The sequence below is a fragment of the Lepidochelys kempii genome, chromosome 7, assembly GCF_965140285.1.
Source record: "Lepidochelys kempii isolate rLepKem1 chromosome 7, rLepKem1.hap1, whole genome shotgun sequence".
Lineage (NCBI taxonomy): Eukaryota > Metazoa > Chordata > Testudines > Cheloniidae > Lepidochelys > Lepidochelys kempii.
The window spans coordinates 96,934,757-96,960,688 of NC_136386.1; the positions used below are offsets into that span (position 1 = coordinate 96,934,757).

A 25,932-nucleotide genomic window follows, 5' to 3' on the forward strand; every position below is an offset into this window, starting at 1 on the left:
AGCCTTCATCGGGCAGGGTCTCAAGAGGGACCCTTCGGCGGGCACTTGCTGAAGACAGTCACATGGCGTCCCGCTCGAGGCTAAGCCATCGCCTGTCAACGCAGCGACTCCAGACAGGGAGACTATTGAGCAGCCTAAAATAATGGTGGGTCCCATACGCCTTGGTTTATTTCACGAGCTGTTAGTTGCTCTAACTCTGAACTTTACACTTTCACATCCGACGCTGTACTGGGAGCCTTGTTGAGGTTGTCTTGGAAATCAGGTGCCGGCAAACACCGACAGCGTAAATATCACAAGAGTCTGGTCAACGTCTTTCCTCGGGTGGGTTTTATTCACTCCCAGAATGAATGCATCAGTTAGTGTGAACGGTAAATAATTTTAGCAGCACTAATCACATATGCCAGCAATTGGCTTTACTAGAGCGTCTCAGGTAGCGTGGGTTTGATGTTGATATACTCCTGGGATGCTAAGGACAGCTGTGAGGAAAGCTCCGCAGGGTAAGTTGATCCACAAATTTAATTTTGGGAAAAAATAAGCCACCATTTAATTGAAAATCGCAGGCCAGATATCAGATCTCGGGTTGACAGGCAAATATGCTTTACACATCGGGTCCTCTTACATTTGTGTCCCTAACTAATTCCAAAAAAATCCATGATCAGAACAAAATAAAATGGTGCAATTTTGTGACATCTGGAGTCTCCTCCTCTAACTGCGGCCTAAAGCAAGCGACTTCGTTAATTTGCTGAAACAATTCGTTGTCATGAAATGTTTACAACTTTTATTTCTAATTCACTGCCGTAGAGCAGAGGCACTTACAGAGTTTTTAGTCTCACGTGTAGAGCTGCAGGCAAAGGACTGAACTTCAAGAAGAAAGTGGGTTGTGAGCAGTTTATTATTTTAATTAATATTAATCCGTTGATTGTAAATAGAAACTTGTTTTGCTTAACCGAAATGAACCTTAAACTATTGTCAGAATAAACACACCGAAATTATGCACCAAGAGGTTTAATTTTTGGTTTTTAGGATTTGTTGGACAAAGTCACCCACACACTTTCATCAGTGAGACTTTCTCTATGTTCGAGAATCTCACTTTTCTGTCTCTAAGCATATTATTTTTAACTATATTCATTTTTTCTCCAAAACAATAAGAAGGGAGGGTCAGATCCTTACACAGGCATTTGCTACAATGGGGAGTTCAGGCTACTGGAGTGCAGGGGTGCTGGAACAATTTGTATCGTGCCATACAGGGTTTACAGTTTGAGTCAATGGCTATGATGGAAACCACTTGAAGCCAGGGGGTGCGGTAGCACCCCTAGTTCCAGCACCTATGCGGGTATCCCCTGTCTTTGGGATTAATCAAAATCAGATTGCCCTTAATAGTTGCGGGGGGGAGGGATCGGTCCCCTTAACTCTTGTTTGGCTCTCCTGAATGGGATAGGGCGTGTGGCCTCTAGGCTGCACACAGACAGTAGATCACCCACTTGCATTACAAAAAGTAGTTTTTTGGGGCACAGTTTGCTGTGGCTGTGCGATACCCAGGGAAAAGGGATCCTCCCTTAGGGCTCGGGTTGCCTAGCCCTGGGCCAGAGGCTGATCGAGACCTGCCTTTTCTCCTCGCCCGGTTGACACCTATAAGCCAAACAGCCGGGGAGTCGCTGTTAAGGGCTCGCTCCGGCTCCATCCTGATTTCCAGAGCACGCGGCTGCCTAGCTGGCATCACACAGGTGGGACTCCGCTGTCACAAAACCAAGGGGCGGTCACGCCCTTGGACAGCTGGTACTCGCCTCTCTCCGGGCCCGGCGCTGGCAGCCCCTTGCCCGCGGCCCATGAAGGTTTGCCCCGCATTGCTCGCCAGAGTCACGCTCTCGGGCACGCTTTGTTCGCTCCTGCTGTTCATTTTGCTAGGCGAGAACCCTTGAGTAGCTACCTCGAGAACCCAGCACAGCCGCTGTCCTGCCGGCCACACGCTGGGCCCGAGCCGGAATTCCTTGTGCCCCCCACAATCCCGATTGACTTCAACTGCTCCGCCAAGGCTGCGGGCTCCGGGCATTTGTGGTTGTTACCTGCATCCCTAGGGGTCTTCGCTGGCAGAAGCGTACACTGCAGGACCCCCCCTCTCCCCCCGCAGCTGCCCCTGGAGCCCAGCGAACCTGGCTGCCCCCTGTGCTGAGATCGCCTGATGTGGCTCTTTGATTAGTAACTTACTACAGCTTCAGGCTCCAACTGGGGGAAAGTGGCAGAACCTTAATCACGCCTCCCCCCGCAACCTCTGGAGGCGTCTTTCCTGGCCCCTTCCTCTCTTGGGCTGCTGCTCCCGTCTCCTCTCCTCCAGTTGCTCTGTGAAGCCCAGGAGTGTAACTAGGAGTATGGAGATGAAATTAAGAACAGAAAAAAATAGGCTGGAACAAAACGAACACCAGGCGAACCGTCTGACTAGAGAGATCCCTCAGAGTAGGGAAATTTCACATGGCAGGAATTATTCACATGACAAGGGTGATTGAAAACCCGGTTGGCCGAAGTGCGGGCCCTGAAATCCACAGCTAGGGGGGATCCCTCTGCGGGCAGAGGCCTGGGCTGTGCGTTGTACTCGCTTTTCCCGGCGTCTGTGCCTGGAACAGCGGGTGGGGGATATGAACCGAGAGTGGATGTTTTTACCACAGCAATCAGCTGTAAAACAGCTGGCAGTGTTGATATTTACGATGCTGCCATTAAAAATCGAGGTTAAAGGTACCATTTAAATGCCCGGGGCTAGCTCCCAGCTCTCCTGGAGTTATTGCTTCAGCCTGGCTGCAGGCTCAGGAGGGTTTTCTTTGCCTCTGGAAGAAAAACTAGAAATGTGGGGCCCGGCTGCACAGCCCAGGGGCGGGGGGCAGTTCCAGCTGGTGGATTCGAGGGGACGGCCCCCGTCTCTGAGCTGTGAGGCCGTCCTGCCGCCCTCCAAAGCGGGAGCCCAGACAGCGCCGTGATTCGGACAGGGATGGGCCCCTGTCCACCGCGAGATGAACCCGCGCGGTTTCATGCGGTGGGGAGGGATAAGCCGGCTGTAACTCAGTCCTCTGACACCAACATTTCTGTGGAGTAAATGGGGGGGGGTCCGAAAGTTTAAACTCTGCCGCGATTGACAGGGCCACCCAGGACGCTGCTGAGCTGGGTCCCTGCTCGGTTTTACTCACAGTCAAGGGGAGTTTTACCTGTCCCCTGGCCCGCGGGACAGGGCAATATTTAACATAGGGAGAAGAGGAAAGGCGAATTTCCTACAAGATGAGTCTCAGAAGTCCTCTCCGGCGTTAAACCACGAAAGGAGTTGGGGTGTCAAGAGACTGCACAGTGACAGGCTGCAGGGAAAGAAAGAGAAGCTGCAAGAGCGGCAATCAACCACCGGTAGAGCTCGGGGGGGAGGGCTTAAGGTCACAGGATATTTGGGGCCCTGCTCCTTGGCTGGCTGCTCTTGAACTCCGGTTGCCAAGTGTCAAGGCTTCACTTCTTCACCAAGCCTTCCGCTTGCCCACCTAGCGCTGCAAACTCTATTGCTGGGGGGTCGCGCTGCCAGGCTGCGGACTTCGATCTGGTGCTGCTTTTTAATGTGCCCTGTCTCATGGAAGCGCCAAAAGAAAAGATATAAAACACTGTAAAAGCAGTTTTATCACGTCGTGGGGTCTGCAGAGATAAGAGCCATATATTTCCTTCAGGAAAACTTCGGGGTATTAGATCGCACGAAAGTCAATAAACAGGACAAATGTACAATTAATGAGTAACAAGTGTCATTGATGACGGATATAAATTATTCTCAAAGCTCAGAGCAATGTTTTAGCGTGAAGACGAGGGGCTGTAAGGAGGATTTCTCATCTCAATATTGGATTGTGTTTTATTTATGGCAGAATTTTAAAAGAACCCAACTGACAGGCGCAGGAAAGAGAGAGAGAAGAGAAAATTAGCAAAAACTATAATTTCATCCCTATAAAACATGCATAGGCTGGCGATCGCTGGAAATAAACGTGTTTCCTCGTTGACAGTTTACGAAGGAGCAACTGTGAGCAGGCGCTGGAAGAAACTTTTCACAATCCCAGAACAAAAAGGGTGGTACTGGGAAATTTCAAGACATACCTGATCTCTCAATTTCACCTCCGAATTCAAACCTACTGCCTACTCCTGGGACATTCACAAAGTTTATTTTGGCTTAAATGTTGACTTTACATTTGAATTTCAATCTAAGGCTGCCAGAGCAGTTGAGTCTTTGTATTGCGGGGGTGGGGGGGGAAGAGGGCCAGAAGCAGTGGAGAAAGGTAACGCGCGTTAGAGGTCATTGCACTTCACACGCTCACCGAGATTAGTCATGGGGCGAGCCTGCCTGTGCGCAGTAGCAGCTGCGTGTGCAGGGTGCAATGGCAATAGTCTGGAGGTAATAAACTGAAAAGCCCGAACTGCCCAGCCTGGAACTATGAAGTGACGGTCAGGCTGAGTCAGTCCATTCTTTCCTCACAAAGAACTGGCTGAAAAGGTCCCCGGGCTTGTTGAGTGTAGGGTGGTGCCCTGCTCTCTGCCTGGATGCGGGCTCTTTATGACACTAGATGTCCCTGTGTCTCCTAAAGGGAGCTCTTTCCAACACTAGGCCAATTGTGGCCCTGTTACAGAGAGTAGGAGACGTCAGAGCATCTGTCCGCTCTCTTTTAAGCGCCTTGTTTTCCTTCATTACTGTTTGCTGATGGCTTTGCCCCTGCCTGTTGCAAAATGGGAACAGAGTCTGCAGCTAGCCCACACTTAGTGGACAGCAAACTATTTCCTTTCTTTAAGGGGCCTCCACTTATGCATGTGTGGGACTCGCCAAGGCTCTCTGAGTAAACTTGTGACTACACGGCACACGGAGCAGGTCAGTGTTTCACACACTAACAACATCACAACCTGAAACACTCCAGAGATCACGGAAACCTATTGTCTGTTCTGCTGCTGGGTCTCAGTGATAACCTGGGCATCCCATACAACCATCTCCTCCTACAGTGGTCCCGATATGTCCCGTCACTTTTATTGCACCCTCCTCCGAATTAAACATGCTCCAGGGAACTTTTTACAGAGGACAAATGCGGAGAACATGTGAACGGGGCAATTCTTTCTATAATTCGAGCCGGGGGCGGCGGGAGGGGGGAAATAAAATTCTGTCCCTATCTACTGCTCTATAGTGTACATGGGGACCCTGTCAAAACGCCCCTGGGCTTCGATCATCTAGATAAACGAGCACATTGGGGTGATCTTTAAACAGAATAATCCAAACCATGGTACAAAGCAAGTGCGAATCCTCAGTGGAGCAAGCAAAGGGAAACGGGAACAGGGCTCTCCCCCTTCCTTCCACTTTAACAAGAAAATGATTCTCTCTGCTCCAAGCGCCTGGAACAGAAAGTCACCTGGCCAAGGCCAGGTGAGTCTCAGCACCCAGACCAGCCAGGAGCTCACGTTCGCAACACCCCCTGAGCTGGCCTGAGCTCTTGGATAATGGTCTAAAGAGCAGGTTCAGTTCGTGGGGGAGAGGCTGGATGGTCACCAGCGCTTGTTTCCCTTTAAGGGATGAGATCAGTGCGAAGGGACTAGGAATTGGAGCGCACTTAGGTGTCAGTTTCTCCCCCAACAACTAGAAAAAGCAAGTGAGATGTTTCCTTTGTTAATCTGTCCTGTGTAATTAAAATAAATCCGGGAGACCTGGCAGTGATCTCTGCTCTCCGGGGAATTATAGTTTTCTGCCTGTATCTATTATTTTAATTAAAGCACGATTCCCATCACCCGTGGGGCGGCTTTTCTATATTTTTCTGGAACTGAAATGGTCAATGAATGAAAAATCGATATCCATAGAAGGGGAAATATCAGTTCCACTTCAGGCGAATAGCACCACTCGCCTATCACTTCAGGTCCCCCTGCACTGCTAAATACTGGAAATATATTTCTGTAATGGCTCAAATGACTTTCATCTCCACAAATCACCTAAACCCTGGGGATGCATTCTCCCAGCTAAATTCTGCCAGTATCAAAGTATCCAGCAGTCACTATGGTTGAGTTGCAAACTGAAGCCAGATTGTTCTCTCATACATACGATTATTTAAATACTAGGGGGCCGGGGGGAGAGGGGGTGGAGAGGAAGACCAGATAAAATCACACATTACTACAACGGAAACAATCTAACGTGCAAATAGAGATATCAGAGAGAGAGAGAGAGAGAGCGAAACCCACCGGACAGGTAAAGGGAAAAAGAAAACCGAAAAGGATTCTCTCCTGTAAGAAGACAAACACTTAACCAGTCACTTTTCGGAAAAGTAAAAAAAAATAATAAACCGGCTTAGCGCACCTGGAGCCTCTTTAGCATACCCAAACAGCGGGAGGAGAAGAAAACCAACTCATTCTCAATGGGAATCAAATCTGGAACATCGTAAAGCGGATTTAGGAATCTTCACAGCTTAGATATGAATTTGCAGTGCATGATGCTGTATGAATATACATTTCCTCTGTACAATCCTTTAAGCCCCAAACAGCAAAGCCTGAACCTAACATTTAGTTGTACCCCATTAAAAGAGCTGCAAGATGATGACATTCACCGTCTCTTTTTAAATACAAATTCTAATTATAGTATTTATAAAACAGATGACCCGGGATACAAAGCTGATGACACTCTAAAGAGGCCTTAACAATTTCCTTGCTTTTTATAGCTCCTTGCAAATATTACATACAATGGTGTGCATAACAGGATGGACAGATAGTGAGAACACAATGTCAGAGTGGCTAAAATAAAGATCATTGGTCTAGTCGAAGTTTTTAATTCTAAAGAAATGTATTTTAATGTAATCAAAGTAGTAATTTCAAGACAAACAACTACTCTTCAACTATTAAATGTCCTGATCAGACATTTAATTACTGCGTTTAATACGTTTAATAAATTCAAGTATACATTTAATATTATTTATATTTAAATGTATATGTTTAAATTTAATATGCATCGTCATTTGCTTCATTTGGAAATTTTAAAAAACTTAAAAGCGTTTCACTTCTCTGTTAGCTGTAGTTCACACTATTTTTCCTGCGCTAATAATGTATCCACAACATACATGAAAAGTCATTCAAAAATAAACTAAGAAAGCACCCCTTTAAAAAAAATCCCTCCAAATGTATTTTCCAACAATATCTATTCTTTTTTTCCATGTTCTTAACAACTAAGAATGTTTTCGATTAAAAAACAATCTTTGACCTGGTTTATGTTTCTGCAAATGCTCTTTAAAATATTGCGAGTTCACGTATAAAGCACGTTTATTATTTAAGAGACATTCTTTCAGTTTGCACATCGCAGACCACATGCAGCCACCAGTTTTTAAGCAACTGATTTCAGTGGAGAATTCTACTTAAAACATGATGGCAAGACATGTGCTATCAAACTTAATCCTAAACTAGAATACTTTGAAAATACTTTCAAAATTCAAATCTAATATATACTAAGCAGTTTAGAGAGTATAGAGAACTAATTATCAGTTAAATAGAGAGTGGTGCATTGAAAACTAATTATCAGGTAAACAGCATCCAAAAGCCCACATTGCACCGGCATGGTTGCCCGTGAGTTACAATCGGCCCAAACTGTAAACGACCAACGAACTGCAAGAGCGTATTTCATTCCCAAACAGAAGCAAGCCTTGCTCGATTAGTCAAAAGTCTGGTTCTTCTGCTTTAAACGCCTTTGTACAGATAGGATTGACAACTGAGAAGCGCATTCTAGGAAGTGAGGGGCACTAGTGCTGTAGCGATCACATCATCTACATTTTATACCACAGAGACCGCTGGGCACAATCCACTACACATTTGTGAGCAATCCTTCCTTACCCTAGAATGTATCTAACCGTTAGAATGGACAGTCTGTGTGACAAATGTAAACAGCCTGGAGTATTGTTTAGTCGAAGCATCAAGGGGAAAAGGCAAATCTAATGCTCAGATACATAATGTGATACTTTTTATTAACTCTTCTATTTAGGTTCCATGACTTAACTAAATATTTTGAACAGAGAAAAATATAACAGAAAAATGTGTTAAACGAACGAAGTTGTAATTTGCTGCTGTTAGTTGGTTTTCTGTGGCTCAGGGTTAAACTAATGCATTACTGATTTGATCTCAAAATCTGCATTATTTCGATCTGATAAAATGTGTGCTCATATTTTTTTCTGATTCCCTTCTAAAGCTTTAGCCTAACTAAACTCCCATTCAATTGGATTTATTTAGTCGTTTGAAAGATAAATCAGTGGGTAAATTTACAGCCATTTAAAGTACCTTGACTTTATAATAAAATCTTCATTTAGTGTTGCTCTTCTGCCGAATGACGTTGATGCAAAGTGGAGGACCAGCGTGCCAATCCATTGGCCAATCCGAGCTGCCTCTGAAGCGGGTTCCTCCAATCAGACAGCGCGTCTTGCAGGTGGCTGTGCGGTTATCTGTGCATCTTGTACAGCTCTGGTCTCAGCTCTGAGTCAATTTCCCAGGGAAGGAACTCTGCCTGTAACTACCAAAAAACAAACAAAAAAATCATCAAAACCACTCACGCTTCCGAATCCTCTGATTTCCTAGTGGATTTTCAATCCGGGCTCAGCAATCAAAGTCGTCCAGGGACACTGCCAGCTGAGGTCTGTTTTGACCGAGACTTTTTGCCTCCCTCTCCTTTGCAATATTTTCCTGCCTCATTTTTGTTTTCCTCCTGACTGAAACTTTACAGTGTGCATTGCTGCAGCTGCAAGTCCTGGCAGAGCCGAGGCGATCGCTTGCTACTCAGCACAAAACTTTGTTACTCAGTGGTATTTTGATTTTTTTTTTAAGACTAACGAGCCCGTGGCTGGCGCTGCTCGTGTGGGTTAAGAATAAAACAGCTGGCTTTTTTATATCTCTATATATAGATTTATTGATGATCACAAATGTTAGCTGTGGGGCAGATGGATACTAATCGCCAGAGTGCATTTGTTCTGAGCAGTACACCGCTGGCTGCTCTGCATAACATGGCTGAAATGAAGACGTCGCTATTCCCCTACACCCTGCAGAATCCCTCCAGCTTCAAAGCACCAGCCCTGGGCGGACTGAACACACAGATCCCCTTAGGGACGCCGCACGGAATAAGCGACATCCTGGGGAGACCTGTTGGAACCACCAGCAATCTCCTCACCGGGCTGCCCCGGATTAATGGACTGGCTACCTCAGCAGGGATGTATTTTAACCCCGCAGCTGTGTCCAGGTACCCAAAGCCCTTGGCAGAGCTGCCTGGGCGACCTCCAATCTTCTGGCCGGGAGTTATGCAGGGATCTCCCTGGAGAGATCCGAGAATCGCCTGTCCTGGTAAGTGAGGGTGCATCTGATCCTAGAAGGGAGCAGGGAGAGATGGGGGAGGCGTTGAAGGATCCAATAAATTTGTGTGGGGGAGAGTTTATTTTTGGAATTTGTTTTTCTGTCGTGAAATCAGACTTTTTATTAAGGCCCCTTTGGTAAAGAAGGTAATTTTGAAATCCGCCCCCTCATCCGGTAGTCTTTTCTACTGTCTGGCTCCGCCAGGAGATTGTAGAGGTCGCTTTTAGAGTCAGGATCTTTCTCGATTTCTTAGATACAAAGGCAAATACGTAAGGAGCTATCATAACTATCTAATCTGGTGGTGGAGGTGGGAAATACCATTGACAATAATGGGTGGATAAAGATGTAAACCTGTCTGTGATACTGAGCAGTATAGACTTATAAACACAGGGGCATGTGCTCTCAGAATTGCAATACATGAAACAGTATCATAACCCCCCACTGTTCAAAATAATAAACTAAAAACTGTAGCCTAACTTCATCACCACATGTCTCATTATCATTTACATGCCGTTTCAGCAGTTTCCTGGTGTCATTTACGATACGATTCTGCTAGATATTACAGGGCAAAATCCTGCTCCCGGTTACAGTGGTACAGTGAAATCCGAAAACGTAATTGAAACCAAGGGGATTTTTCTAGTTTTATATTGGAGAACAGATTCTGGCACTGAGATTAGATGTAGTCTCTAGTAACTGACGGGGATATTTTCTCCTGTTTGCAGCCCAGACTGGAATGGTTCTGGACAAAGACGGAAAGAAGAAACACTCAAGACCAACTTTCTCAGGACAGCAGATTTTTGCTTTGGAGAAAACGTTTGAACAAACTAAATACTTGGCAGGACCTGAGAGAGCTCGTCTGGCCTATTCGTTAGGAATGACAGAAAGTCAAGTTAAGGTAAGAAGCCCCGTTTTACACACCAGAATAGTCTCTGAGTAAAGATTATTTTATTAATGGATTCACAGATGTTGAAAGATGAAACTAGCACGTAACTGAAGAATACCTGCTTCTTCGGCTCACAATTTATTGAATTAACAGACCCTGTGGGAGTATTAAAGTTATGACAGGAGATATAACCTAAAGTTCTGATTTACTTTAATTGCAAGAGTAATATTTTATTTTCTGGACAACACAATCATAGCTTTTCACAATTGGTTTAATTCCTTACAATGATGCAAAATATATAAAAAACGCTTCTAGGTTATTTATAATTAAAAGAATATTTTTATATATAATAGATTTTACCTTTGTGTTTATAAAGTTCGTTTGCATGGTCTTAAATATACGGAGTCCTTGGTTTTGAAAATCAGTTGCAAACTACTCAAGTGAAATGGGTTCACATTTCTCAATATTCCAGAGTTCCGTGTGGGATATTAGATGTGCGTACATTTTGTTTAAACACAATAATATTGGGAAATGTTTTGGCAGTGTTGAACTATTGTATACTGGGTTATATATAATTTGACTGCGAACTATTACGTTCTTGGCCATTCGCTTTTCAAAAGAACATTATTCTCCAATGCTACCAAAATTCCATTTGAACGACAATTAATTTTGGCTTCATTGTAACAAAAGGGAAGTCAGGAATAGGACACTATATTCCTTCGCCTGACATTGATAAACCATAAAGATTCAGTTTGAACGAGCTGTGTTATGGAGTGGCAGGTGCAATTACTTTACACAAACATACACATTTCTCTACAGTTATCCTGTTGCAGCCTAGCCAGTTTTTAATACTTTTATGTACGGTGTTTGGCCTTTATGTTATTGTTTGAGAGTCAAAAGTGATGATCCCCTTTCATATAAAGTGACTGAATTTTCAATAGTACATAAACGATCCTGCTGTCTTATGAGACGGAACCAGTGATGTTAAAGGCTATACACACCCAACTTTACTGTTTAAACAGGAACCACCAAGGGCAAGCAATATTCCAGAGGGAAAGTGAAACCAAGTTTTCTGAAGGGCGCTCTATGTGTGTATGTATGGAGGGTTGCAAATCTGCAGGAGGTTGGGGTGTTGGAAGGAGAGTTACAGCTAAGGGTTTTTTCCCCCCTCTTCTACCGGGTCTCCAACAGGTGTGGTTCCAGAACAGAAGGACGAAATGGAGAAAGAGGCACGCCGCAGAAATGGCCTCCGCTAAGAAAAAACACGATTCAGAGACAGAGAAGCTGAAGGAGAGCTCAGATAATGAGGACGATGATGAATATAACAAACCTCTGGACCCCAACTCAGACGATGAAAAAATCACGAGGTTATTGAAAAAGCACAAATCCACAAATTTAGCCCTTATCAGCCCCTGCAGTAACAACTCGGATACTTTGTGATAAAGGGCGAGAGACCCTAGCCAACAAGACTGACTGCCCCCTAAGGCGCTTTATAAAAGCTGAAATAACCAGGGTATAAAACATTATAAAGAAGAATTGTAACTGGATGTTTAAAAGTGATGTGTTGTACAGCCTAAGATGTATGTGAAATGTATATATTTTTTACAGAATAAGTTATGAAATTATCTTCCTTCTCATTGATGTAAATTGCAGAGGAATCTTTCCAACGTTCCTTTATTTCTTTTTTAACTTTCTCCGCTCTCCCCCCTACTTTCTTGCCAATTTCCTGCTCTAACAATCAGATTTTGTTACTGTTTTGTATGGATCACCGACTGCAGCTCAGCCACTTTGTATATAGGAAATTTCAGATTTTTGTGATGTATATTTCTAGTGTAAAAATGGCTCTTTTATTTCACCCCTCCCCTCTCATTGAGCGTTTTGGCAGTTTTAGTTTCTTCCTCTCTACGGATTTTATGCTCTATTACATCAGAAAAACAACCAAAAAGACAGACAAAGCTGGACACTTGCTTTTAAATTGGATTAAAACTATTGCCTCCACGTCGGTTGGAAAGACTTTGTATAAATCAATAAATTATTTAACAAGCTTCTCCTTTAGCGCGTTCCCCCCGATGTTTTGTTTCATTTTTCCTTTTCCATCTCACCCCCTCACCCACAGGTTGTTCACCATAAGTAGGGATTTTAAACCCCCTTGGATAGTTGGGGGTCCCGCCTCGGCAAAGGGGGAGGGCGGTGTTCCGTGGTGCTAGCTGAAGTCAATCCCAGTGGGGAAAAAGTAATTTGTTGTTTTGGAAGCAAAGCTGTTTTAGCGCCTGGCTTGTGGGTTTGTTTTGAAACCTCAGCCGGGCCCAGTAATATTTCGAGGGTCTGTTTTGGGGGGGTGCGGGGAGGGAAGACGTGGTTGGAGTTAGAAGCTCGCCCAACTGTTGCAGGGTAACTTCGCGCTGCTGTGTCATAGGGGTGGGGACTGGGAACGTTTTCAGGGGCCTCGCGTCCGGCCTGAGCTCCAAAGCGAGAGACTAGTCGGCTCCTCTGCCCCTGTCCGGTCCGGAGCGCCTCCTCGCATAGTGAGCCGCTATACTGGAAACCAGAGCGGACCCCGCCGGTGACAAGGGCAAGGTACAGGAGCTCGAGTGGAAAGCAAGGGGTGGATTCCGGCTGCACAGCTCAGACACTGCCAGTTTGGAGGCTGGGGTGGGAAGAGTTTGCCCCGAGCGCTTACCCTGGCCAGTGCTTTCACCGTGTATGAGAAATAGCAACCGTTCACCTTCCCTTTTAATCGTTGGCTGAGTTATTGGCTTGTTTTTTGCGTTTCGTTTCATTAAATCCTAATGCACCAGATGGAAAACGCGAGGGAACTAACCCCTGGCCCTGTGCTCCCCGAAGCCAGCACCAAGGAATGCAGGGTCGGGCCTTAGTCCCGCCACCAGCCTTTCAGACCCGCCGCTTGTGGGTTTAGGGCCCCAAAGTCATTGGTTACGATCATTGCTGGGAGCAGAGCGGTTTGCAGAAATAACCCCTCTCTCAGATTCAAGCTCCTTGCCTGGGCTGGAGGTTAGACTTTCAAAAGCAGCTGCCCTACATGAGAAGCTGAGAAGCCCAAAGAACAGTCTCAGCCACCTACCAATTGTTGCTTCCTCTGCAAAACTGGCTGGCTCTGATCTGGTACTAATATTTTAAATGCTTTGTCAATTTACACCCGAAGCAAAGAGGTTAGAGGATCTGAACTTGTGATCTGAGCCAGACTTTGCTAACTGGCTTTTAGAGCTTATTTTGTAAGAACTAAAAGGTCTGCGCATCTGGGGGGCGGTGGGGGGGTGGTGGGGGTGGAGCGAAGAGACAGAGACAAAGACACCACTTTCTCCAACTCTATGATTATGTTTTGTAAATCACCGATTTCCATTTGTTCACCGCTTTTTGTGCCTTTTCTTTTTTTCCAAACTTGCTGCTGCTGAACGTGCGGAGCACAGTGCGGGAAAAGCAGGCCTGGGCGGGAAAGGGTTTGCTCAGGTTTGTTTTGCCAAGAACTGTGACTTGCGGTTTATTGTGGCCGTTCTCCCAGTCCATGAAAAATATTCCACTAAAATAGAGTAAGTGAATGTGAGTTCCCTTAGCCGAGCCAGCGGAGGTGGCGGGGGGGGGGGGGGGGGGGGGCGAAGGCTGCCACTGGTTCTGTGCACAGAAGGGAAAATCGCACTGGTCCCTGAAAGAAAGAGGAGCCCAGATTCCCAGGATGGGATGAGCGGGAGGAAGAGTTATGTCCACTAGATTCATCTTCACACACCTGTTCAGAAAAGCTCGGCCGTTTGCATTCGGTCAATGCACCAAACACCACATTTCCCAGCCTCTAAAGGGGGAGCGCAACAAAAGTCGCAAAACTTAAAATGTGTCCCTGGCACGTACCAAAAGAAAGAAGCAACATCTTTCCAATGTGTCTGTACTCCGAAGGAGGGAGAGAGAGTGTAGTATCTCTCTTTCGTTTATATCAAATCGAAAACATCCTACAAGCAGCTACCAAACTACGTAGTTAACGGCTAAACTTCTAGGGAGAGAGTTACAGTGTAAGACGTCGTTTTTCCAACAGTAAGTGGTAGGCATCTGTTAGATTCACGTAGGTACTAGTCAGTTAGCTTAACGCCCATTGTTATCTTGACACCATCCCAGAGGCAGAAGCCTACAGGGCCAACTTTTTGATCTTGCCAGTAGAACGGTAGAAATAGGATTTATTTTATTTCTTTTTGATGCTACCTTTATAGGAAACCGTGGGTAGTGAAAGCTAGCAGCTCTGTCTTTCCAGCGAATCGGTGATTTCTATTTAGAGGACACCGATCATTTTTACAAAATATTTAAATTTTGGTTTGGACAATTCAGAAGTGGTTAAGGAGGAAAGGACAAGACGTATCAAACTTGCGGGAGGGAGAGAGATGCTCCCACCGCGGTACAGTGAGTGCTTCGTGAGGAGGACACGATCAGCAGGGTTTTTGTTTTGTTTTTTTGTAGCTGGGCTCTGGGAGTATTCAAGGGCCTTAAGAGTCTAGGCCAGTTTCATTGTTAGGTTTTTTAAAATGAATGAGACATTCTTTCTGCTTCTCAGCTGCTGTTTTGCAATCTGAGCAAATGCAATGGGCTACACAGAAAAGCCAAGCAGGGCCCTTCTTTACTTGCCAGGCAGCCAGAAAAAAAGAAAAGAAAGGAAACCCGTTTCCAAACGCTGGGAGTCCTTAAGTTTTCCTTGCGAAGATTCAATCCCTGAGCACTTTAAAGAAAGCCACTTGGATGGGAGCAGTGTCTGGCAACCGCTTTAGCTTCAACAAGACGGGGTTTCTCCAGCATTAAAGCTGGACCATTTAAAGCAACATAATAGCTGCCTTTTGTGAGACCTCACAGCGCCTTGGTTCAGAACTGGCGCTTGGGCCCCATCCCGCGGTCCACTGGGCGCTTGAGTGAGCGAAGCCTGTGGGATCGGGCCCTTTGTGACTCTCTTTACATCTCACACCCAGCCAGGCAGCAGCATGAATTGGGGCCCGCAGTTAAAAAAGCCGGTTCCCACCCTCCTGCGAGCCGAGTCTTTGAGCGCCCCGCTCCGCGGGAAGGACGCCAGGAGCCTCCCGGGAGGTGCAGCCTCCCGAGCGCAGCCCAGACGCCAGCGCTGGAGTCTCTGCCCCCCAAAGGCAACAGGCTCCGCTGGGCAGGGGCGTCTCCGGGCTGCAGGGAGCCCCTCGAGCAGGATCGGGCCCGCTCCGGGAGCCGCGCAGGGCTGGGTCCGGGCGGCCTCCCCGCCTAGCTTGGGCCGGCAGCGGGTTTGGGGGCCGGACCGGCTGAACACGCGCCCCCGGAGCCCCACTGACAGCTCCGAAGCAGCGCCCGGCCGGGCTCCGGCCTTAGCCGCTGACCTGGGGGGAGAAGTGGGAAAGCCGCCGCCTTGCGCTGATCTCCGGCCGGGGCAGATTCACCTCCCTGCGCCCCTCTCCCGGGGCGGGGAAACCGGCCTGCCCTTCGCCTGCACCCCCAGGGCCGCCTCCCCCTTCGGCAAGAAACCAGCCGACAGCCGGCGCGGCCTTCTTTGGCCCGGTCCCAGCCCGGTCTCCTGGCCTGTCAGCCCCCCGCCGGCCCCCAGCAGGCTCCAGTTTCTTTCGGACAGCGGAGCAGATGGATGGCGCGGAGGCGACACGTGGCTCAAGGGGGTTTTGTGTTTGCAACGCGAGCAGCGAAGCCCGGAGCCAGCCCGGCCCCCCAGCACGTGTTATACCCCCGCCCCAGGGGCGCCACGCAGGGGCCCCGAGCCTGCCGGCCTCACTCCGGCAGAATTGCCCCCGGAGCCCGTGGGAAGCCGGCCCGAGTAAGGGCCGCGGGGCGGCTGGGGCCCCAGCGAGGCTCGCTGTCCCGTGAGCGTGGCCCCTTCTCTTCGGCGCAAGCCGTCGCTGCGGGGATCGGGGCTGAGGCCGGCTCTGGCCGCTCCCATTCCTCGGAGGCCGCCGGCGTCCCGCTAGCTCCCCGCGCACGGAGCAAGCTCCCCAGCTGGCCGGGCAGGGTGGGGATACGGTGCCACACGTTTCAGCCACGGGGCCCGGGGGAAGCCCGCGTGCAGCTTTTGTCTGCTTCCACACAAACCAGGCAGAGAACAGGATCTTAACTCAGCACTCGCTGCAGCGGCCCCAGCGTATCAGCGGCTTTAGAGGAGCGGGTAGGTGTCCTGCCCTCTGGGAAGCACCCCTGCGGGCCGTTTCTCTGAGCGCTAAGGAGGGCCGGGCAGCGTCCCCAGCGGAGGGGCAAGCGCTCTGTGGCCAACGCCAGGCAGACCACGTCTGGGACCGGCTGGTAGAGGAGCGGCCAGTGCCCTTCCCATGGCTAATAAACCACCTAAAATGGTATTACAACGGAGGCCTCAAACCATGCGTTTAATACTTATAAGTATTTTCTCAAGACCCTAACCCAGAGGTTCCCAAAAGAGAAGAGTGAATTGATTCAAATGTCAGAAAGAACGATAGTTAACCTAAAAAATACATTTTCTCTCTCACTGAAAGATGTCTGAACTAAGCCCGAAGCCCTTCCTTCTCAACCCTTTCCTAGCAAGCCTACTGCAGCTAGATCAGCTGTATATTAGGAGCCATTTATCTGGGGATAGTTTACCTCTTCAAGCAAAATAGTCAATTAGACATATAATTTAGGTATACCACAGCAGCCCTCTTTTGACAGGTTAGCATTATTCCCCATATTGTCTTTAATTGACAAGGTTGTACAAAGGTTAAAGGTTCATTAATACATTATCCTGTCCCCTGTAAATGTGGCCTGACTAGGGAAGAGATTTAGGGCGGTTAATGAAGAAGGCAAGTACCCAAGGTGTACTGTTTGCTCTTGTATTTTCATATTTACTCTGTTTACTATGATCTTTCAGTCCTTCCTTCGGTTTTATACTTTGATGTGCTTCCAAATTTGATAAATACCTGAAGGAAAGAGCCAATCCCTCTTCAGAGAGCCCGATGGGATTTCACCTTTGCACTTACTTCTCAGATGGCAACACCTTTCCAAAGGAAAGACAGAAAAGCTAAGATTTCCAAAAAGCTATTTCACTTTACTGGGACACATTGATCTCTTCTTTCCTCAGTGTAGAAGCTGTTTATCCACCTATCAGCACTAATTATCAGCTTTCTGCTGATTGGTTGGAGCTGCGCTATGCCTCAGGATGTTCACACAGAGATTCAGGTGGGGTCACTTCGGGGCTTGGGAGGAGGCCGATTTATTTCACTCTGCGTTTTAACGCATTCGAGTCTTTCTGTCAGGGCAGCTAATTATTCTCGGGGCGGTCCTGTAAATTCTTACTCAGGCGAAAGGTCCCAGTCCCACTGAAGGCAATAAGGGTTTGAAGGACCAGGCTCTATTTGTCTACATTTACAAATCAAGTTCAGAAAAATCCTCACTTCGGCCCCAGTGTGTCTTGAATACACTTGAATGTGAAGGATAGTAGTGCCTACTTCATTACAGCTGAAACTACAGGGACAAATCTAAGCACATTAACTGATTGCTAAGGGAAAGTGACAGGATTATAAAACCTCTTATAGTTGAAGGGTTAGCCTGAATTCTTACAATTGTTCTTCTACAGACTTTATTTTTAATTAATTGAGCTTCAAGGTGCCCAGAAACATATATTCAGTTATTAGTATCTTTCTATAGATCAAGGTAGCTTTTAACCCATTAAACTGAGCAAAAGCAAGAGGTATTTAACCTCTCCATCCAAAACAATCTGTTGTTATTTCTTCTAATTATAATGGGATTGCTGGGAACAATGCTATATTGGCCTGATCGGAACAGTCTGTATTCTATAATATTAAATTAATAGTCCCAGTAGACCAAAATTCTCCATTGTAGAAATCCATATTCAGATTAAAACAGGACGATCATTATACAATCAATATTGCATATAAAAAAAAAAGGTTACATACCGAAGTTAGTATTTAATGAACACTGTGACTTTAGCAGCGTTAATGCCATGAAGGGGAGAACATACAATTCCGTGAATGTGTAATTTGATAGAAAACCTTAGTTTGTGGTAAAATATTTTATATTTACCTATTAGGCTTTCAAGATATTATTCAAGAAGAGGAATTCCTAGTAGGGATCTTTCTTAAAACTTACTATTTGGGACCCACACATTTGAGAGATCATGCCTCTAATTTTTTAAAAACTGGAATAGCATATAATGAATGTTGTTGAATTAACTTTGTTGAGAATTTCTTGACTCAACAAGTTACCCTAATAGGTCATCTGTGCAGCTGTTTCTTCTTTAGATGCTTAGAATTCTTTATGGTCCCACAGTTTATTATTTTAACTATATAAAGTTATAAAGAAGTCTTTAGTTTTTTCCCCCTTCTTTTAAGAGGCAGTGTTATTTTTTATCACAAGAGAGCTCAGGAAAGAGCATGTAGACCAGTATCTATAAAACAATCAGGGGCTACTGGTTTAAAGGTCCTGGTGGTGGTGGTATATTAGGAGTAGCCATAAACACACTGTTATAGTCAGATTAACGATATTATAATAAAAGAATCCCACATTTTAAAGTGCAATCAATGTTAAATTTCTTCTTCTCAGTTTGTATTGTGTTTCAGTTTATACACAAAAATGCATCTTATTATCTGCCTTGGTTTTCAGACAAAAAAGGAATATAGTCAATTAGCAGAAAATTAAGAGGACAACTTCATATTTCTGCATAATCCCCACACCCAAAATTAAAGGGACAAACACAGTCATTTTTCATTATGATCAGATTTATTGCTTGAGAACCAGAGTACTCATTTCTAAAGGCCTTCAAAGTTACCATGAGTTGAATCTCTATTCGTGTTAAGTAGAATTACCGGGTGGTTATATTGCAACATGGCACATTGACATTGCAGAGCTGCAGAAACCCTATGAACAACAGTACTTAATACAAACCCAGACTGTATTGTCATGAAAACAAATTCTGCAAGCGGACATCAAATCATTTTCAATGGTAGTGATTTATATCAAAATCAAGCATCAATCTAATGCCATCACACAGTCCATGAACTCTGTAGTGTTCTAAATTAAATCAATAAAACATACATTTGTGTTTCATCAACAGACTCTCTAATCACCTTTTAATGTTGTACTTAGTGGTGGGAGAAAAATGCTCATAACAAGGTTATGTTGCAGGTTGTACATAGCTACTAACTAAGAAAATTTACAGTCCTTTTCGCTAACACTTTGTGTAATACAGTCTGTGTTGGGTGCAGATGCTCTCTGAAACAGACTTCTAATTTTCTTCTCCCATGTTGTTATTGTTTTAATATACAATACTTGGCACCATAAAACAGTAACAAAAGACAGACAAAAACAGTTTACAAAATTCTTGAAAGGTACACCCAAACCTAACTAGAGACTTCACATTCAGACCTTAATAGTACTTAGAAAGAAGGTATTATAGGAGTAACAAAGTGAAACTGCTAATATATGTGCTATATAGTATACTATATATCTGTATTGGTGATGGCACAGCTATATATTATTTGTTTTATAAATGTTGATTGTTGATGTACACTTAACTAAAACTGCTAGACTCCAACACTAATTGCTGATATGGCACTCTCAAGCAGTCATAATGGAAAGTATATTTAGCATACGTTTTGGTAAGGTTTATAAATTATTTATATATCTGTGTATATATACACACACATACATATATATATATAGACACACACATATGTATGTATAGAAAGCAGCTGCTGTGTGATTCAAAACCATGTTACATGGCAGAATAGTAAATAACATGAGAAAAAAATCTAGAAAATATGAAAAACAAAACAAAATTCTAAAACTAAAACAAACCATAAGCCTTGGTCAATGAAGAAAATACCATTTAAAACCATCAAAATCTCTATCTATATAATCCAATGTACAAAACCCCCAAATGGTACAGATATATAATGTTAGGCATGACACCTTTAAAAGTTTAAAATGTGCTGAAGTAGCTTTTCCACATTGACAAACACTTATTAAAAGTTGAAAATTGTGAAATCTAAAATACAGAACATCACTGCTGTCTATTAGAGTTTTGGCAACAGAACCGTGACGTATAATATATATATATATATATATAAAAATAATTCCACATTTCTACTTGATGTCACATGAACATACAAGACAGTGAGGTATGTGAGGCTTTTCCCGAACAGAGTCCAGATGCTGAAGCATAGTGTACGATCAGCAGTCTAAAAATGTGGCACTCAAGACTTGATTTATCAATACAGCTGTTAGGATTATGCATTTCAATATACTGCTTATTCTTTCCTCCTCCATGCTACAGGGTGGTTTCACGAAAGATCTTCTCATTTCGAGGGCATCTTTTTCCTGTTGCAGAATTGGCATTTTTTTAAAAGAAAAATAAACACAAAGGGGAAATGATGTAGAAAATATAAACAAAGGGGAAAAAAATGATATTTACCACCACATCACTGCACGACACAACACTTGTGCACATTTGCAATAGGTTTACCTGCCCCAGCAGCTATTCGAAAGGACAGGAACACAGGCTGCAGCAAGTTAGGGAGAAATAGGGGTTATACACTTGAAAGGTAGAAAGAGATCAAACACTTTGTAATGATTATTTCAAACAGAGTAAGAATCAATCTATAACCATTGACAAACTGATGCAATAATCTAGACTTCCTTCATTACTGTAATCTTACAATTCTCAAGAGATTCAGGAAGACAGCTACTTATTGGGCTGATCCTGTGCTCCCAATGAAATCTATGGGAATCTTGCCATCGATCTCAATAGAAGCAGGATTGAGCCCCCTACATAGCACCTTATTTCATTTGTCATATTAACTCTGTTGAAAGAGGATGCTTGTTAAATAAATCAGTCATAAAAGAAATCAAAATGATTGTATCCAATCTGGCTATTACTCTATTCCTGAAGGACACTGCACTTTAAATTTTATCATACAAGTTAGTATATCCGTAAAATCCCTTCTTCCTTTGAAAAACATTTTACTACCTCCACAAAAATGATGACGGTAAAAATAAATAAATAAATACTTATTATATTTGTAAATTTGTATTTATTTAAGTATCCCATTACCATTCCTAAAATCATAATTCAAGAGCCACTGCAGTATAGTTTTCAGATTTCTAACTGAAATTTTTACACGGGTAGTCAGTCTTAAAATATCAGAGATGTTTTTAGGGGTTTATAGGATTTTCAAAGAAACCAGGTGCTTATTGATCAAATATTTCTAACTGCGGTTCCAGTCTGTGGTATATTCAGAGGAGAATTAGCTAACTATATGGGTTACTTAAAAATTATGTTTTTATCATCTTTGATCTTTTTAAACTGGCATATCACTAAATATTCTTTTTCTTACCTGTCGCTTATATATGGTACTGTTAGCATTTTATTGTTCTAATAGTCAACTAGACACCAAATTAATTAAAATTATATTCAGGAACAATCTAGATAACTAAGTGAAACTGAAGTTTTCCATGGGTACTTTATTTAGGTAAGATTATAAATACAGATATATTTGCTCATACTGATTTATATTATGTTTTTATGCTGCATTCTGGAACATTATCCTGTTCTTTACTGAAACTCGTGCTTGTCTCTAATATAGCATTTCTACTGATTTCAACTGAATTTAACCCCAACTGGTACACAATTTTCCAAAACATCTAGTTTAAAATAAAAAAGGAGAAAAATAATTGACTTCAATATAAAAGGAGTAGAAATTAATACACGCATTTTATGTTCCTAATAAAACACAGTATAATACAATACTGTAACACTGAGTTAAATTACCTTGTGATCCCCCATGCAGACATTTGGCCCAATATGGTCATAAATCACTATCTTCTCATCATTTTCTGACTAATTAAAAAAAAAAAGACTAGTCAGTTCAGTTATTCTTCAGATTTCAGAGAAAACTAAGTAAGGAAAGGTTACATGAATGGAAGTTCAGTAAGAACATGCAACAAGATTTCTTAGTGACAGCATATTCAACTTGGTCCTCAGAGCAAAGATTACATAGGCTCAAATGTAGAAATGTTACATTAAATATCCATTGCAAAGCTTTGTGCAATTTCCACATAAAATACTTACAAATCACTACCACTCCCTTCTAGGGCTTTAACAACTTTTAGCAACTAATATTTAAGAGGTGGAAACTAAGGACTCAGTTATAGCTACATTCAGATCTTGTGTCAGTGAAATGCAGCAAGCGGTTTCACCGCAGTCCTCTTTTTTAGGAACAGCTCAGAAATCTTTTTACTGAATTACACAGGACGTGAATGTCGCTCTCGGAATAACAAGGAATTCACATTGTCTCATTAAAAAACATCCTATGTCCCCATATAGTAATATTTTAAATGTACAAGCAGAAACATGAACACATCCTTTATCCTTATTATTTATTAGTTGAATTACCTGAGCACCCAAGAGCCCTAGCCATGGACCCCATTGTGTTATTGCATCAACTATGTAAAGTTAAACAAGTAGAAACAGCTGTTGAATATTTTCTACAACACAGTTAAAATATTTAGCTATGAAAGAAGAAAGCAAAAGTATCCTATTTCTATTAGATACTTTCCTTTAATAAAAAGAGCATTCAAAATATCTTAAGAAAATCAGCCTCAATTGAAGGAGAGCATTTCTCTAGCTAGTCCTGTGAACTGCTTTCATTCGACTCTATGTTGAACTTTCTTCTTATACACTTGTTCTCTTTGCAGCTATGATTTAATGAATAATAGAATGTACTCATCTTTCTGCCATTTACACTGAATGTGTGATTTTGACAGCCTATTTTATCGAGCACAACCCTTTAGGAATAAACACACAGAGAGGCTTACAATTTCTTATTATACTAAACAATTCCTGAAAGCTAATTAAATCTGGAGTCTGCACACTGGCAAGTCTCTAATACAACCATATATGTGCTTTAAAATAGTTTACAATACTCATTTATTTTGTATGAAACAGTCAAGATTTTCTCATCTGTAATCAGTCAAGTTTGACTGGGCAAGAACTTTATATAAACAGCAGCATTTAGGACTATAAAGTTAAAACTGAATTATCTTTAATGCAGTAAGGAAGCTTAAGGTCAGATTTACTTTATAGCACGGTTGTCTGCCAAAAAATATAAAAACATAACCTTCTGCATTGTATGCATGAGCACTTTCCAATATTTCAAGATCATAATGCCACCACTATCGGAAGTGGGGATACATTCATCAAAAGCGACTTGATAATTTACAAAGGCAGCATAAAATTGTGGATTTTCAACTGCATAATCTTTAGACAGATAAACAAATTACAGCAGCGCACAAGCAGAAACAATATACACTTGGCTGAGCATTCATTACTGCATGCTATCAGGCATCAACGCAACTCCCCTAGCAGTGGGCAACCTTTGGTGTTTTAGGGCTCAGGAAGCATAAAATAACATGATGGTGAGGTAACCGACCATAGCATGATAGATGATGTTGCACGAAAGCTGTTTACAGCCCCATGTCTGTACAATCTGTAACGCCTAGTGTGTGGAGCTGAACATACTGTGTTGAGTGCTAATTTGCACACACTACTCCTTTTTCTACAAAAAAGTGCCGATTTACTATCATTTGTTCTTTGAAATAAGAGGTAAGTCGGCCAGAGCTGAAAGTCAATTCTTCAGCTACCTACAACAAAGCACCTAACATGTTAAAATAAAAAAAAACAATGCATAATAATTTCTCAACTAGTTATACCGAAGAAATTCTTTGTCTCTAATTTTAAAAGATAAACAGCTATTTAAAGTATAAGAATGTATCAGACTTGCAATTAAGTATCGTCTAATAGTGTATTTTTGGTTTCCTCACTGATCCTTTTTTAAAGCTTCAAATATTTCTAACAGTGCACAGTGTAAACATTTATAAAAAAATAAGATCTGAAGTCTGTGGGAAGGCAAATACAGTTTTCTTGACTGTATGCAGTAATTAGAAATGACTTAGACCTACTACATCATCTTGCTTTTTCCTCCACCGATTCAGTACTCTTCCCTATTATGTATTGCTTTGCTCAGGTTTTGTGGGCCAAAATTTCCAAGTGGCCCACAGCTGTATAAGAGCCTTATTCTCTGATGGTGTAAACTGGAACACCTAAACTGAAGTTAATGCAGCTGTGCAATTTACATCAGCAGAAAATGTGGCTCTAATTTCCCCCTGTAATTTTTGTATGCACAAATCTTTGTCCATATCCAAAATAGCATGCCCAAATTTTGCAAATGCGAAATTGCAGACACAAGATTAAAAAGGATTTTGAAAATTGAGCCCTTAATGCTCCAAGTGAACTTCTGCCACTTCCCTGTGGAGATTATTTCAGGCCAATTGACCTCATTGTTACAAATTTTCTCTGGTGTTCAGCCTTCATTTTCCTATGTTTAAGTTTGTCTCATTACATTTGGTTAGACTCCCTAATATAATCTTAAACAATTCCTCTCTTTGCTGGTGTTTACACCCTTCAAACATTTATACACAGTTATATCTCCTCTGATTTGTAGCTAATTTTTAAAATCTTCCCTCATTGGTCACTCTGTCCTTTGTTATGGAGAATTCCATGGGTGTCTAGAAGTATATGCAATATTGTGTTTACTGTCTTACCAGTGTCATATAGAGATGCAAAATTATCATCTCTCTGGTATATGATTCTACATATGAAGCCCAAATTTCCATTGACTTTTTATGCTGCAGTATTGCATAGAAAGCTTATATCCAGTTCATTCTCCGTTCCTGCCCCTTTTTGGCAACTTTGTTTTCCCGGTATTGCTTTCCTACTGAATACTAGGGTTCCACAGTATTCAGATGTTATATACATTTTAATTATTGTGCATAATAAATAGCATAATATTGCCTTTATCTTGAGCTCGTTGATGGCATTAACCACCAATTAAAAGATTAAATTAATCCAAATGCATAGGGCCCTTTTCACTAGTTCAGCCTTGTGGCTGTATAGGAAGGCCTTGGACAGAGCAGCCACATGGGGGCTACTGCAGTGCTTCTGCACATGAAAGAGGTCCCTATCTTGGTCCCAAAAAGGCCATCATGGATGGAGATCTGGAATCTCTGTGGATCCATTGGCTGGCAACATTTATACAGGAGATGCAGAAGGTCTTAAAATGCTAGTCCAGACCCATGACTGGATTAGTCACAGAGGGGCTGTACCATAGCCACAGCCTGTCCCCAAGTTAAGGAAGTGAATTCCATTCACCAGACCTCAAGAATTTCCCTGAACAAACCAAGTTGCTCAGATTTTATGCAATGAGGGGTGAATTTCACCCCTGAATGAGGGTTTGGTGAAACGTTTAAGGTGCTAATGCCAACACTTCTTAGAGGTTAACATGAGAAGAAGTGCTTTAGAGAGACAGAAACTTGAGTAGCTATGGAAAAAATACTCTCAAGTTTCAGTGAGTTATCTTTTGATTGTAATTATGTAACTTACTGCAAAGCAAACATTATCATGAGATACACAACACTGATGAGAGAGGGAAAGAGAGAAGGTTATAAATATAAAGAAATCAAGTTTGAAGTGTACCAGTACGACACACACAAACACACACAGAGCCAGTAGTGTGAGGATTTATTTTCCAATCCTACCTATTGTAATTAATGTTAAAAAACCACGTCAGTATGCAGAAAAACGAAGACAAACACAGAGCGTTGGATCTTAAATAAGCTTGTCAAGTCAAGATGTTTTTGGAGAAGGT

The 25,932-nt window shown here is 43.1% G+C and overlaps 2 protein-coding genes across 6 annotated transcripts in view; one reads left to right on the forward strand and one right to left on the reverse strand.

Moving 5' to 3' along the window:
• The first annotated feature begins 8,490 nt into the window (after positions 1-8,490).
• On the forward strand, positions 8,491-12,237 carry NKX6-2 (NK6 homeobox 2). The gene is made up of 3 exons (XM_073354949.1): positions 8,491-9,336; positions 10,068-10,240; positions 11,420-12,237. Exons 1-3 carry the CDS (start codon positions 8,922-8,924, stop codon positions 11,666-11,668), a joined length of 837 nt encoding a protein of 278 aa, XP_073211050.1. The 5' UTR covers positions 8,491-8,921; the 3' UTR covers positions 11,669-12,237.
• A 6,693-nt stretch (positions 12,238-18,930) lies between these two features.
• INPP5A (inositol polyphosphate-5-phosphatase A) overlaps positions 18,931-25,932 on the reverse strand; it is a 429,845-nt gene continuing 422,843 nt past the window's right edge. For 3 of the 5 annotated variants that reach the window (XM_073353963.1, XM_078853839.1, XM_073353965.2), the window contains 2 exons: positions 21,999-22,067; positions 18,931-20,548 (listed from right to left, as the gene is read on the reverse strand). In XM_073353963.1, the coding sequence (XP_073210064.1) occupies positions 20,402-20,548; positions 21,999-22,067 (216 nt within the window). In that variant the 3' untranslated portion in view covers positions 18,931-20,401. Of the gene's footprint in view, positions 20,549-20,642; positions 20,731-21,998; positions 22,068-25,932 lie in introns of all 5 variants that reach the window. The other 2 variants (XM_078853838.1, XM_073353964.2) reach the window with 2 other exon arrangements.